This window comes from Xiphophorus couchianus, chromosome 2 (assembly GCF_001444195.1).
Source record: "Xiphophorus couchianus chromosome 2, X_couchianus-1.0, whole genome shotgun sequence".
In the NCBI taxonomy this organism is placed as follows: domain Eukaryota; kingdom Metazoa; phylum Chordata; class Actinopteri; order Cyprinodontiformes; family Poeciliidae; genus Xiphophorus; species Xiphophorus couchianus.
The window spans coordinates 5,669,133-5,684,935 of NC_040229.1; the positions used below are offsets into that span (position 1 = coordinate 5,669,133).

Sequence of the window (15,803 nt, forward strand, 5' to 3'; positions counted from 1 at the left end):
TCATTAAAACATACCCAAAAGTAAAAGTTAAGTAAAAATAAAAAGCATGCAGGGAGGTTGAAGGTTGAGTCTAGTGATAAATAGGTGAGATGAGTTTAAAATACAATGAGCTCATCTGAATCATAGTGCTTGTTGTGGGTGACAAGGGAGGGTTGGTTGGTCACGATGTGTGAAAGAACAGTCAGCGCTTCTTTCCCCCAGCTGAGAAAATGACCTGCAGACATCGGTGGGTGCTAAAGTAGAAGGAAATGCTGCTTTCACAAGCGTCGGTTGAATGTGACGCACTCAAACTCAAACCATGGTGGGAAAAACCCCCAAAAAACAATGTTTAGATGTTTAAACAGACTTGCACCCAAACATTAAGTGATAGCATACAGAAATCGCAGGGTATTAGTAGATCTACTAGACGTTCTTATTTTACGGTTCCATCCAGAAACACTTTAGCTCAAAGTTTTCTATCTGAGAGAGGATCTGCACCTGGGAACTCACTTCCTGTCAATTTAAAGTCTGTAACCAGTTTCAAATGTTCAAAAAACAAACAACTCTGGAACTGTATGCTTAATGTTTTATTCATGTTTTTATATTTTATTGCTTTATATGTAGGATTATGAATATGTAGTCAACATTATGTTGTATTATTTTAAATGACTTGATTCACTTTCTAATATTTTTAGATGTGCTGTTTAAAATTACCTCACGCTGCAGAAACTGTGATACCAGCATGGAATGCTGTTCTGTTCAGTCTGTTAGTGTCTGTTTATATCAAATAAACCGAACAAAACATGCAAATGGTTTCTACTGCAGAAAGGCACCGTTACAGTCCTGACCGTCCTCTGCAACATTTTTATGTTGCAGCTCTCTGCTCTCGTTTTTCATTTTTCACCTCAGCAAATTCAACGTGGATCCAGCGACTCCCACCGCTGCCTTTGTTTGGCCGTTAACATCTAATATTTTCCAGCAGCTACATGAAAGGACTTACTGACTCCCTTAATCTCAAACACACCTTGAACCATGCTGTGAGTGTGGCTAGACCTCACTATACCACACACTAATTAGAGAGTGGAGGGTCTGGAGAGCAATAATAAAACCCCAGCAGCACAATGTGCCATGCACGTGCCGAACTATTCCTGCTTGTTAAGCAGAGAGAAAGAATGCTTCATGCTCAGCTTCCTGTAAACTTTTAGGAGGAAAGGCTACAATTCAAAGTACTTTAGAGGAAAACAAAGAAACAGGAATAAAAACACGAAGCTTCATTTAAAACAGATTAGCTGTCAAACCTAAGACACATAAACATGGTGGTTAATTTAAAAAATGCAGAAAGTTGCTTTTGATGGTAATAATTACAGGATGTATAATAGTCAATTAGTCGATGGATTAAAAGTAGGAAGTGTTCACTTAGAAAAGCAGATTAAAATGTTCCTACTCATGCAAAGAATGGTCATATTTTAAGAGATATTTCAATTAAATTTAAAAGTAAGCAACTTTAGTGATTGTATATAGGATATATTAGGACATTTAATGAATAATTTATGATATTAAACTGTTTTATTAACTCACCTGCTCAGGGACTACAGATGGAAACTAGCTTAAGCCTTTTATTAATGTTTTTTGCACATTGTCCCTGTTTTAAATAAACTTACAAAAAACTAAAGAAGTCATATTTTGCTTATCAACAATAACCCAATAATAAAATATATTAATCTCAAGCCACTAAATGGACACACTGTTTGCTTTGATGAAGGTTCACTCACCACATCATACTAACTGCTTGAAGAGGCTCCAACAGCAGCGCAGCATGACCTATTTTCTGATTAATTCTGATAATAATAAGGTGAAGGGACTTACAGGCTCAGTAATTAACATCTCATCCTCGGATGGTGCTCTGAATATAAAACCTTTCATATATTTTGTGTTTTGTTTTCTGATATATTGTCTGTTGGATTCAAATGTCTGTCGCCTAAATTCAAAAATAGTTCACTGTTTCTATTGATTTGTATTAACAAGACAGTTAGCTTGGTTCTAAGCAGAGTTTTAGGAGGAGCATGAACCAAAAGCTGGAGGAAGATGATGTGAGGAAGATGATGTTGTGATTTTCCTCCGGCGATGATGGGGTGATTCAGCTAAACATCCGAACCCAACATGACGGGTGGGCTCTAATAACACAGAGCAAGTCCCTCTCAGCTTCCAGGTTCCAGAACATGCTACAATATTAAATAATTTATGCCACATTAATGTGACGCCAGGCGGCTTTTATGGGAAGAACCATTAAAAAACAAATTGGGTTCCAGAAACGTGTCGGGCAGCTGGGGAAGGAGAGCACTTCAAAAATAATATTGGCAATAATATCAACTTATAAACCAAAATGCTGGTTGATTGCTATCTGAGGGATGGTCTGTCGTTTCCATGGTGACACTTTTTCATATCTACAGTATTTATTCACAGTCCAGTCTGCAGCGGGAGCCTCATGCAGAGACCCTTTTGCATGGATTACAGGCAGGCAGGTAAACATGCAGCTTAATATACTCATGCTGCGAAGTCCTTAGTGCACACAATAAGAGGAAGGAAATCACACCTGCTATACGATAAAAATAATAGTACGTTTAATAAACATGATGAAATGAAGATGAGGAGGAACAAAGGGATGAAGAGGAGAGTCGGTCAGAAAAGCTGGAGTTTGGTTGTTAGAACTCCAGTTTCTATCTCAAGCTGTTTACAGTTAGCATCAAATCAGAACATTATTACATTATTATAACGGTTTGTTACAAATATGCTTCACTTTAAACATTCATTCATTAACTTCCAATTTGTTCTGATTTCACTTTAGCTCCTGCTAATGGTGTTAGCTCCTGCTATTGCTGCTAGCTCTAGCTAATGTTATCAGCTGCTGTTAGCTCCTGCTGGTTCAGTAAACAGTAGATCACATTAACTTGACGTTTCGTGTTTAACGACACATGGAGACGTTTTGTGGGCGGCGCTGATCAGCCTCCATCACCATGACTACTTCTTTTGTTTACAGACTCTGGTCCACCAGCATGCATTGCACCAGTGAAAAAACAGTGACCTTTGTAGGTGAAAAAATATAAAATATATATTTTATATATATTTGATATATAACTCGTTTCTGATGTAATTATGAGTTTTTAAGCATAGCAGACAACAACTTATAGGTTGATAGGAAAATATATTTAGGCCAACATATTTATATGGTATTTAAAGTCATTATAAAACATTTGCAGAAGTCAAAATTAAAATAAATGAGAACTTGTTTAATTGACTATTGTTTGCACAGAAACATGAAGCAGACAATTGTGCACATAACAGGATGTTTCTGTCAGACATTTGATTATATGCAGAGATTTAATAGAGTCAGATGCCTCACTACCTTCCTCCCACACAAACACACAACCAGTATCACACTTTTTTCTACCTCCTCACAGCCTCCTCTGTCTCCTGTTTCACCAGCCTGTCCACCTCTTTGTCCTCCCACTGGACGAACGTCTGCAGGCCATGACTCACCACCTCCTCATCTCTAATGCACAGTGAACGCCCCCTGCACCCGCACACGCCCCCCACCCACATTAATTAAACCCAGATCATGTAAACTGCATGCACACAATGCATCAGAGCCCTCGCTGTTTTTATTGACTCTCATTACCGACACACATAATGAAATCCAGCGCTGAAGGATTGGTGTTATGTGCCGACACAAGCACGTTAATGTATGCACAAGTGAGATCAAAAGCAATAGGAATGTAACAAACAAGACTCCAGAGGCTGAATCAGTCTGTAAAGAACATTTAAGAAAGGAAACGAGTCAGCATTGAAGTCTGAGTCACTGACCCTAAAATCACCGATATATTAAATAAAACCATGTCTACCTGCTAAAATAAGCGTCAGCTGAATAACGACACTACAAGAGGAATAATGAAACGGCTGGAAGGAACCAAATTGAGTAATTAGTTTATTTAGGGTGAGAAAAGTGCCTGGTCCATTATCCGCCTCATCTTCTTCATCTTTCCTCGAGGTAAACACACAAAACTAATCCGACATTAATCCAACCTGAATTAATAAAATGGCTGATGAGAACCTCCCAGGCTCATTTCAACTGTTTCAACAGTTTCATGTTAATGAGGAGAGACATGAGCGCAAAACATACATAAATATTTGTTGATCTTCTGAAAATCCAGTTCATTAAGTCAAGTGTTCCTGTGATCTACTGGTAATTAGAAAAAAAAAAAAAACAATCTCTGGGTTAGATAATGAAGAGTGTTGTGTAAGCGTTACGTGTTTCCTGCACAGAGTCAATTATCCTGTCGATGCTTCAGCGATCACATGCTGCCTATCAGGATGGATGTTCCTCTTTACATTATGAAACACTTCAGCAGATCTGGACAGGCGCTGTAAAAGGCTGAGGTGTCATTCTGAAGGATTTAAATATAGTTTTTGGTACGTAATCATTTTTGAAGAAGAGTTGGAGATGATATAATAATAGTAACACTAATAGAAGCATTTAAAACGGCTGCATAAATCAGAACACGCTACAATGTCAAAACTGCAAAGGGAGAAAGTTATACTGTTCCAGTTATTAATAAATTAGCAAATCTAATTATTGATGAAGCGACAAAATAGAAAATCTGATTCATATAACAAACTAAAACAAACTACCTGGAAACCAGGTCCATATTTTCAGATGTTTTTAAAACTGAATAATCAGTCAGTAAGCAAAACAACAACAACAATGAGCACCGTGTTTTTTAAATGCACTTTGTTCTGAGTTTAAGGCTGTTTTCACAGTCCAGTCGACCCGGTTCTACTGGATCCAGAACTTCACCATCTGATCCACCTTAAGCTGAGGGTTCTCTTCCTCTCTGCTCTGAGTCAAACCAACCTGTTCCCCTCCTGGCCTGTGGGGGCGCTGCACCAAGAACCACTGAAGGAAACGACATAAAAACCTCTGAAGACCCTGAGAGCAAATTCCTTCTTCACCAGATGGAAACAAGATGGAGGCGTCAGATTTTAGCGTTGGAGGATTTCTCTTTAGTCTTTGGCTAAAGACCAGGAGCCATTTCTCCTAGCGCTAGACTAGCATGTTAGCTTTGGTTGTATTTACCCAGAATGCCCTGCTGTAGTCCACTTCCTGCTTTTGGAGCGGTCTCCAGTCCACTTGGCGTTCACATACACATTCGAACTGCAACTGAACCCAGACCGAGGTTTGTAGGTGGACCAGAGTTTGGTTTTTTGGTCCTCAGAGTTCGATCACTCTCCCCCAAATGAACCAGACCAGACAGATGGACTGGAGGTGGAATAAAGTGGACCAAACAGAGCTGGTGGAAACGCTCTCTGAAAAAGGGCCTATTATTCCTTTTTCAGGCAGCGAGGACAAGTCAAAACATGTTTGTTACATTTTTCTGCAAAAATCTCAGATAATGAGATTTTATCTCCTCAGTTCTGCCTCTCTTGAGGTCCTTTCAGAATGAGCTGCTTTAATGGCTCTGTCACTTTTATGCAAATGAGCTGCTGCTAGCCACGCCCCCTCAACTCAATGTTTACACTTTATGCACATGAAAATGGCTGCAAACAGATGCGCAATTGTACAAACTTTCCAACCTTTGACCGGCTGGGTGTTTTTAAAATTTTTTTAAAAATAATTCTGCTCCATTCTGAAATACTATGCATGTTGCAGAGAATTTCTCAATATCTCAAACAGCATCTGGTCAGACTGTAGCCTGGCATTGCCTATAAAAGTCTCATCATTACAAACTCACTCTTACGAGCTTATTAAGTCGCTCATCTCTAATTACATGCAGTAATTGTTTGTACAAGCTGCAGATTAACAGGTTTCATTGCATCTAACATCAACATATTTTAATCAGCCAAGAACGGGTAATTTAAGAAACAATCTTTCACCTAGAGTGGAGCTGAGTGCATTCTGCAGGCCATGCAGGCGTCACCCTGAACGGCTGCAGATTCTAACATTAGAACCTGCTAAAAATCTCAGTATGTGTCGCTTAACCTGCTCACTTAAAAACAACAACAACAACAAACAAAACTAATATATTTATGCTACATGTCAAATGAAGAACGGGACATTTTTTCTATAAGGCTTCTGAACTAGAGGAGTCTCCCCCTGCTGGCCTAGAGAGGAATCACTCCTCAAATTCTGGTTCTATGAATTAATCTTTAATTAAAACAAAAATCCAAGTCGTTGTAGATAAATTTTTGTATAATTACAGAAATAGAAGCAAATTAAGAAACTTTTTATGTATAACTGCCTGTATGACAGGTAATGAGCAAACAGCCATCTTTATTGGAGCAACACATCGCAAACTGTGTTCCTGTTTGTTTATGCAGCTCTTACATGCATTAACTTTTAATTTACGAAACCCTGCAGAGGATTTCACACACCTGGAACTTTAACCACAAATGGTATTTTAATTGATTGAGATTTCTGTGAAGTGAGAGGAAGTGATCCAAGGTGCTAAAACAAAACGACCACAGGAATAGATTTTGCACACCTGATTCCTCACAGTGACCAATGAAATCACTTTGAAGTGCAGTCACATTCACCCAGGGGTTTGCTTTTTTTATGAAACACATTAATCACTGAAAAATGTAAGAAGACGTTTTTCACAATGACGTACTCAACTAAAATATATTTTTGCACAAAAACAGATTAAAATGCTTGACAATCAGCTCAAAATCAGCTCAACACAGAAATAAAATTTACTGAATTTTTTTACTTTTCAAGATGGTTGTCATCAAAAATTATTTTTACACTAAAATTGCCAATAATTGTATCTTGGTGTCACATTGTACATATTTTGAAGCATAGAAATTCTATATATATATTTTTTGATCTTCTATGTCCTTTTTCTGATGGACATTTTTTAAAATAGCCGCCATGTTAGTAATGGAGAATAAGTTCACTAAAATCAGCAGGAGTTACTAGTCATATGTAACCAAAGAGTTATGTTCACCAACCTGCTAACCTGCAATCTTAGCTCAGGTATTGCTAAACACACAAAAAACCAGCAACAGAACAAAAATTGCAGAAATAAACACAAAAAATACTTAGCATAAGCAAACGCTAGAGAAACCAAAAATTATCAGACACTACCACTAACCACATTAAAAAGAAATTGGCTGAATGACAAGCTAACCATAGAAGACGACAACCTGCGTCACATCTTGTCAAAAATCTCATCAAAATGTAATGTTTGTCACTCCTTTCTGAAATGTCGACTCTATGTTGCTTCTTATTTTGTGTTTATATGATGCAAAGCACTTTGAACTGCCTTGTTGCTCAAATATGCCACACAGATAAACTTGATTGATTGACTGATTGATCATCTCCTTGCAAAACAGCAAAGTCCTCAGTTTCGGTTTTGGCATCTAATTTTTTTAAACATATTATTACTTAAAGTTGTATGAACAGGATAACCAAAGTCAAAAACATATAATGCGACACAAAATTAATCTAAGTTTTGAAAATGGGTAACAATTTATGGCAATAATTAGTTTGAAAGGATGAAAAACGACAGCCATCTTGAAGAATGGCCATTTAGTGGCTAATGGGAAATATAAAAATATGACCTGAAGGTTGAACATGCAACTTTTTATACCGTCTCGAAAGATTTTTACAGTAATATGCTGCACCATCAGCTGAGAATATCGAAACTTACAGAAATAAACAAAAACTTCATACATTTTTAACATTTCCTCACATCAGAGGCAGCTACAGTTGGTTCCTGTAGAAACAGAAAGCCAACCCAACTGGAACGGCGCTGTGTTGGTCTCACGCTGAAACAATGAGCGTGGTGAAAGGACCCGGGCCTTTTCCTTCCTGCCAATCAGGAGGGAGCAAAAAGTTTCACTCCGTTTCCTCCTGCAGGCAAAGGTTGATGCAGCCTCCTTCACCAACGGTGCAAAGCATCTCAGACAACGTAAACGGCTGAAGGCTTTAAACGTATGAATCGCTGTCTCCACTGCAGCGCAGCATGAAAACAGTAAATGGGCCACTGGGGAAGCTGCCAAAAGGCCAGAGCGGTCTAAGAGGGGGAAACGGTTCCCAGGCCTCTGAGAACAGAACAGTCTCTCTCTTTACAGCGTGGCGGATTTAAATTCTTTCTCTCTTGCTGCTGAACTCCAACGATACTGAAGCAGTTTGCTAAATCCACATTGGCTCCCGGGAACAGCCACTGTTTGGGAAAAAAACACAGGCATGCTTCTGCTGCACTCCCTAAAGATGGTAAGCTTTCTACAGCGGGGGCATTTACACAAACCACCAAGCAGCAAAATTAATGGCTTATCAGAAGGAAAGCAAGATAATAGGATTAGAAACTTGATCCAGAAAACAGATGAGCTGAAAGCCAGACAGGGAAGGATGAAAATGCATTTCTGTAGCATCGACTCACGCTTAAAAACAAAACAAAACAAAAAACGAGGAGTTTCCAGATCTTACCATAACAGCAGAGCAGACACATCTTTGAGTTTTTACCTTTCCGGCTCCAAAACTTGTACTTGCGTCGCCGTTTCATAGTCAGTCCACTCAAGGTCAGCTAATCAGTGAACGTTAATTCATTATGAAGTCCAGAACTACCAGCTTCTAACCTACTCAGATGGGAATAAAGGTAGTCCATGTTGTGTCCAAGAGGAGAAGTGAAGGTGTGTGAAAGTCCAAAATACTCCTGTGTTTAGTGAACTGGACTTCCTTCCTTCCTGTCAGAAGAGACCTGCTGTTCTGCTCCTCAGATCAAGTGAAGAGAAAGAATCATCCATCCTGCAGCGTCTTTAGATCTGTCTGTCTTCTGGGGAAGGAATATCCCGGATTTCAAACAGACAAGATTTCTCAATCAGCTTGAGGAGTTTCACTCAAACTTCCTTCTGAACGTGCATCTTGGTCTTTAGCTCAGCTGGAACTCAAAAGGTAAAGGAGAATACGGGAGGTTTCTGGGAAAAGCCTCGCTATCAAACAATGCCAGTCAGGAGAGGGAAGCAACACACATCCCAGTCAGGAAGCTGCAGCTGGCGAATGGAAAGAAAAACAAGTTTCCTTCTCACTCTGCGGCTGAAACAGAGGATCATTTCTGCACAAAGGTGAGCAAAGTATCCAAAGATTTTACTCAAGTTAGGGTGGAACTGCGTCAACAAATATTTACCTACGCAGCATGATAACTAATGTTGCTGGATGATAAATTGTTCCAGAAGTTATTGCGATATTGTTGCTTTGGCAACATTTTCCACTAATATAATGGAATTGACATAATAAATCAGTGTTTGCAGTTTTTAAGATTTTATAGTTGGTGTTCAGGTATTAACCTTCCAATCTTTTAATAACACATAATTATCAAGTAATATTTTCAAATTTCCTGTCAACTTTAAACATTTTTTAACTCAAAAACACGGCAGGCTGCTAGATGAATGACGGCTCTAGAGCCCAACCAGGGAAACCTTGATAACGCAAGAACATATGCTCAAAGATCAATAAATGTTTGTTAGAATTTAAACTAGGATACATTTTAAATATCTAAAATAAACAACAAATAAAATGAATTATGAAGTCTCTGTAAACAAAACTGTCCTTCAAAAGAAAAGGTTGAATTGAGACCAAAACACCAAACTGAAAACTTTTATATCCAGAAAGGAAGAAAAGAGAAAACTATAAATTATGCAAATGGAAATTATTGAGCTTTTTTTAATTCATTATGCAATTAATTTATTTATTGTTTATTGCAACAAGCACATAAAAGAAAAAAAAAGAAATATTTTAATTTAAAAAATTACAAAATAAGCTTTAAGCTGAAATACTTTTCTAAATCTATTTTTTTCAATATGAAATGTATGAAACCAATATATAATAAGTAACATATCTTATGTTATGAAAAGTACTTCAGTAACAACAGTGTTTTATCTTGAAATGCTACAATAGACTCAACAGACAGGAAATAGCAACAAAGCTTGTGCACAAGCAAGAGGTCTCACTTCAACATAAACTGCAGCTGAGCGTCTGTAAGAGGCACATTTTTGTTTGAGAGTAGAATTAATGATAAAATTAAAATATAGAGTACAAAGTAGTACAACTGCTTCTAGAAGTATTTTTCCTTAAAAAAAGTTACTCATGTAAATGTAGCTAGTTTCTACTCAGCTCTGTTTTAGGAACAAGTTAGATAACATTTTAAATCAGACAGACACGACTGTTTTATAGAATGTCTCCAATATTGTAAACTAATAAAACAATGCTTTGCAGCAAGTGAAGTGTTGATGTTTGATTTCGACAAAACTAGAAATAAACTAAAAATTAAGACATAACATAAATACATTTAAAAATGTAATCTAAAAAAAGAAAGAAAAAGTTTCGCATTTTTAAACTTGGGTTCATTTCAGCAGTAAGAAAAAACAACTCTTGGTATTTGTCTCCACCTACTGGAAGTTCCTGGTACTGCTACAGCAACGCCCTTCATCTGTCAGTATTTCTGCATCTTCTGGGTTTTATTACTCAAACAGGAATTCGCCATATCCTGTTACATGCAACTAAAAACCCCACCGATGACCAACTGAGCAGATAAATGACGTCATCTTCAGGTTACACAAGCAGCATAGCTTGAAATATTCCTGCAGGTTGTATAAAGAGAAGAAAAAAAACCACTTCTGCTTTCCTTCATCTAATAATCTGTTATATTTTATAGCTAAAGGTAAAAACTACTGAACAGCTGCTGATTTTATTTATGGACACTTTGAAGATAAATACCTTAAGGAAGTGAACTGAGTGCCTGACCAGAATAGTTTTATAGGTTTGTTCATTTTTTCCTTCCTGGGTCATTTTTCTTCTTCCAACACTCCCTGTGACCTTTAGCATCGTGGCTGCTATCACCTGAGCCAGGTGTGGATATCTATTGAAACTCCATTAAGGAGCAGCTCAGGTATTACATTATGCAAGAACGAGACACCTGGATTACAGTAACCCTCAGTTCACTAAGCCTGAACGCTGCGGTGTGATTGGCTATTTGGCTACTGCTATTAAACTGTTGGACTATAACTAGTTATAAGGTGGCTTGTGAGGATAATAAATGATTTTAAAATGAATGATTTTAAGAGGAAAAGCTGAGAGGAGGAAGTTACCGTAATCTAATCAAGAAGGGACATTGATGAGGACGGCTGTTCTGAGCAGAGAGACGGACGGAGACGGCTGTCGTTCCAAAGACAAAATATTCAGACGGAGGAGATCCCAGAGATAAAGTGCTATTGATGATCCCACAGGGAGAAACTCTGGAATGACTTTAAAACGGTCATATCCTGTTATCTTGGAGTTCCTCGTAGTGCAAAATGAAACTTTTACAGAAATAAGGTTTCCCATATTTGACATGATGGTATAATATGAGACAGATAATCTGTGAAAAGATCCACTCCTGGTCAAGAACAAGCAGTCAGAGCCAAGAGGAGGGGCTTAGCGCTGCCAATCAACCTCGTGTTGATTGGCAGCAGAAAGACAGGGGGAGGATGAAGCAGAACATACACAACGGTGATTGACAGCGCTAAAACCCTTCACCTGTCTGATTGGTTGTTTATGACTGAGTGATGCTTTACTAAAGTTAGTACTGGGAGCACTGGGAGAAGGAGATGCTTATATTATACTGTCACAACATGCAAATGTAAAAAACATATTTTAAATAAAGCTTTAAGGGAGTTTTGACAAAAACATAATTTAATTTCACAGAGGGATCGGAAAGGAAAGATGGTGGAGAGACAGCTGGGTGTCATCTGCAGAGCTGTGAAAACGAACAGCAGATTCTCTGAAAATAAGACCAACTGGGAGGAGATGGATGAAGAAAAGGACCAAGACCAGAACCTTGAGGAACACCGGAGGAAGACTGGGCCTCGACCAAAACCACCAGGGAAACTGACTGTTATTTGCTGAGATGAATTTTTGAACAAACCGAAGCTCAAACACGGAGATTAAACACGTAGCATAAGATTGTATCTATGGTAACAATAAAATGATAAAAATTGTTCTTAAATTTTATCTCCACTGAAAACCATCAAACCAAATTCAACAATATTCTCAAGTTAAAAAAAATCTAAATATTTTAGAGCTAAGGTGTGAAATTCAAACATTTACCCTGACTGTTAGGAAGCTGAATGCAGCGGCTCGGGTTGCTTATGCCTCGGGCCGGCTCGGGTTGCACGTTTCTCACACAGATGAATTATCAAATATAATCACTTTTCAAAGACGTTTCCATCTTCAAAATTAAAATACTGGCACTTCAGAGCCACTTGCTCTGAAATGGTTCAGCAAAGCGGCTGTAGAAGTGAGACACAGAGGCGGTTCTGGTCCAGATGAATGAGCGACAGTGGAGGGAAACAGCAGGCCACACAGCTCCTAATTCATACAGTCCCACTGCTCCTTTCTGAGCCAACAACAAGCAGCTCATTGTTGGAAAACAGCCGACCGTCTTCACAGAAACACCAGCACTAAGCTACAGTTCAAGATCCAAATTCGTTCTCCTGACGTTTCCTGGAAAAACCTGGAAACTCTGAAGATGCTTCAGTTCTGCTCCCCAGGACTCAGAACGCCGGGATATTTTAACACTTTACAACCACAAAGTTCAACATATTTCATTGAAATTTCATCTGACAAATGAAAAGTGGAAAGAATCAAACCTTTCTGGAATCACCTTCACGACGATGCATGTGGCGACAGTGGGAGGAAAAACTCCAGTCTCATCTCTGCTAGTTTTACAAGTTGTGTGAAATTTAACTTCTTTAAGCATCTTAAGCTCAGACAGATTAGATGAGGAACATCTGTGTACATCAGTTTTCAAGTCATGTCACAGATTATCAGTTGAATGTAGGCCTAGACTTTGACTAGGCCATTCTAACACATGATGTGGTTGCCTGAGGGACGGTGAACTTTGACCCCAGTCTCAGCTCTTCTGCTGGTTTTCTTCTAGTATTTAGCTCCATCCATCTTCCCATCAACTCTGACCTGCTTCCTCACAGCATGATGCTGCCTCCACTACCAAACCCAAGACTTTTTATTGCTGCAAGGCAACAGTGCAGCCATCAGCTCCACTTTTCTTCCACTTCTCACTGCTTCTAAAAATACCAAATAAAACTAAATCAGACTGTGGTGAAGTTTGAGGATCATTAATATCTTTATAAAACATTGACTGATCATTATAAAGAATAAAACAAAATTTTACTTTAAAAATATAGCAAATCATTCCTATCTTGATGTCTTACGACTACAATGTTCATTTAGTTACAAACTGCTGAGAAATAAACTTCCAAACATTACAGATAATTTCTGAACAATTCCTGTTGGGAAAATGGGATGAAGACAAAAAACTCCAAACATAAAAAAACGTCTTCATTATAACATAGAATCCAATTAAAGCTTGTTAAACGTAGAGCGGCGTACGGCTGCAGACGATGTCTGTGTCTGAAGGAAAGCCGGATCATCCAGCCGTGATGAAAGCTCTGCATCGTTACGAGGCGCAGCGAACCGAGACAACGACTGCAGCAGAACCCAGCGCTTTGATCCAGGAAGTTCAGGAACGTCACAGAAACATGATCCATTTTATCTACATGGAGGCACAAGAACGCTATGAAGATAAATCCAACAACAACACTGCATGAAAAGAGGGACTTGAATCAGTGTCCAGAACGAACAGAAATGATTTAGACGTTCAGATGTTATGGATTCCTGCAAGTTCTGGAACTGAAGGAACTGAAGTAGCTGATATCAGAGCTGCTGCATGTCCACAAAACCAAAACAATGACTGAACAAAATGACTGCTTAAGATTTAGATCCATAAATCAGAGATCCACATCTTTTGGTCAACAACAGGGGCGTCAATAGCTTCTAAGGACACATGGGGGCCTGGGCCCCAGAATATGAACAGGATGTGAGCAAACGTAAAAAATTCTCAAACAGCAACAAAAACAGACAAGTTACTTTTCCAGTTTTAAAATATTGTTTAGGGAAATACAAAGATCTTTCTACAAAATATTACAAAATAATAATAGCAGTTATTTGCTATTATAAAACGGTTTCCTAGCAAACATTGCTTAAATAGTTATAATTTTCTATGGCTGCACTTTTGAAGAACATTTGTGCAAAGTTTTAAGCTTCCATCATCTTCCAAGCAATTCCAGCTATATTTTATAACCATTGCCCAAAATATTATGACATGAAGTAAAGGGAACCTGGAACATTTGCTATCAATTTTGAGTGAAAAATTATAGTTTATATGATTTTTTTATTTAAACTTCAGCCACATTATTTTGAATTTGTTGGCAGTTTTTTGTAACAACAAAAAAAAAACAAAGAAACCCATTCCATCGTCCATCTTCATATTAGTAATACGGTAATAATAATAATAATAATAACAACAAAAAACCCCACCAAATTATTTAGGGGGCTTGAGAATACTTTATGGAGGCTTCAGCCATCATAAAGTATTCTCAGAGGCAGATAAAAAACAAGCACAGAGTCTAAAGTACCAGGCGTATTACATGCTAATGGTGCAAAACAGCAGCTATGCTGATGAACGCTCACATCGGATGATTCAAGGTGCGACTCTACCTGGGAGTGACCCGGAGTCTACCTCACTTCCTGAACCAGTTCATAACCTGTGACTGGAGCTGACTTTATGAAACCGCCACCACTATTATATGAGCTGAAGTGTTACCTAGTGTGAACACTGCCCCCACCAAGCACAAAGAAAAGTTCAAGTCTGACTGAGAGCGCGGCTAAGTATCCCCAGCAGCGTGTTTACACAAGTAGCATTTCCAAGATAAAACTCTTCCTGCCTCAGACAGTCAAGCCCAAACAGAGCAAACAGCCTGAACATGGAGCGGGTTCTGAGAAGACTTTCTGACTAAATCTGCAGCTGCATGTTTGCAAAGATCCATTATGATATGGAGTGCCATTTGTGACAAAAACAGTCAAAAATTACCCAATAATTTGGGTTATGTAGCCTGTCAAAAGAGAGAAAAAAATGAGTTCATATTTAAACAAAGCTATTCATTCCTTAATAAATGTCAGCTTCAAACATTTTAATTTGCAAGCTAAATATTTAGCTCTGTGCTAGCTAAATAATTTACTGGCTCAGAGCTAAATATTTAGTTTGGAATTAAATAGCTTTTTGATTTCATATTTTTTGAGCTAAATATTTAGTTCAGCAACTATTTAGCTCAATTTAACTAAGTATTTAGCTTCCTCTGAGTCACATATTAAGCTAATATGCAAATTCACTTGCCGATAAACGTTAGTGGACTATCAAAATAAAAGCTGGTTCTTAAGAACTTCCATATAAATTCCAACTAGCAGATAGTCACTGTTGAACATCTGCATTGCCTTAAAAAGCTCATACTTTAATTGTTTTGAGCTGAAATGTTGTACAAATGGACAAAAAATCCTAAACAGCAACAACAAACAAAATATTTAATTTGTAGCTAAATAATATTTAATAAAATATTTAGTTTATTAACTAAATATTTAGCAAACTAAATATGTAGCCTGCTAAATAAATATTTTGCTTCAGGATAAATATTTTCTATGAAACCTGATCATTTATAAATGATTGAATAACATGGTAAAAATATGACTATGAAAAATGAATCTACATTTTCTTTCTCTTCTGACAGGCTAAATAACCCAAAGTGTTGCAGTTAATTTTGACTGTGTGGCACCCCATATATCACAGCTTTGAACTGATGTAAACTGTTGGATCAGTTTTGATAACTAAGGCTGAAACAAAGAGCTGCAGTAACAGTTCCTCCAGTAGAGCCGTTCATCTCCT

General features: G+C 37.9%; 1 protein-coding gene and 1 long non-coding RNA gene across 7 annotated transcripts in view; one reads left to right on the top strand and one right to left on the bottom strand.

The window, feature by feature from the left end:
• The window catches only part of fgd4a (FYVE, RhoGEF and PH domain containing 4a), a 60,914-nt gene that overhangs the window by 44,482 nt on the left and 629 nt on the right, over nucleotides 1-15,803 (bottom strand). For 2 of the 6 annotated variants that reach the window (XM_028002022.1, XM_028001980.1), the window contains exon 1: nucleotides 8,462-8,670. The exons of 3 other annotated variants lie outside the window; for them this stretch is intronic. In XM_028002022.1, the coding sequence (XP_027857823.1) occupies nucleotides 8,462-8,537 (76 nt within the window). In that variant the 5' untranslated portion in view covers nucleotides 8,538-8,670. Of the gene's footprint in view, nucleotides 1-8,461; nucleotides 8,671-15,803 lie in introns of those variants that run through there. One more of the 6 variants, XM_028001994.1, reaches the window with a different exon arrangement.
• Nucleotides 8,850-12,004, top strand: LOC114135103 (uncharacterized). Its single transcript, XR_003593540.1, has 2 exons — nucleotides 8,850-9,096; nucleotides 11,714-12,004. It is a non-coding gene; the product is annotated as an uncharacterized LOC114135103 (long non-coding RNA).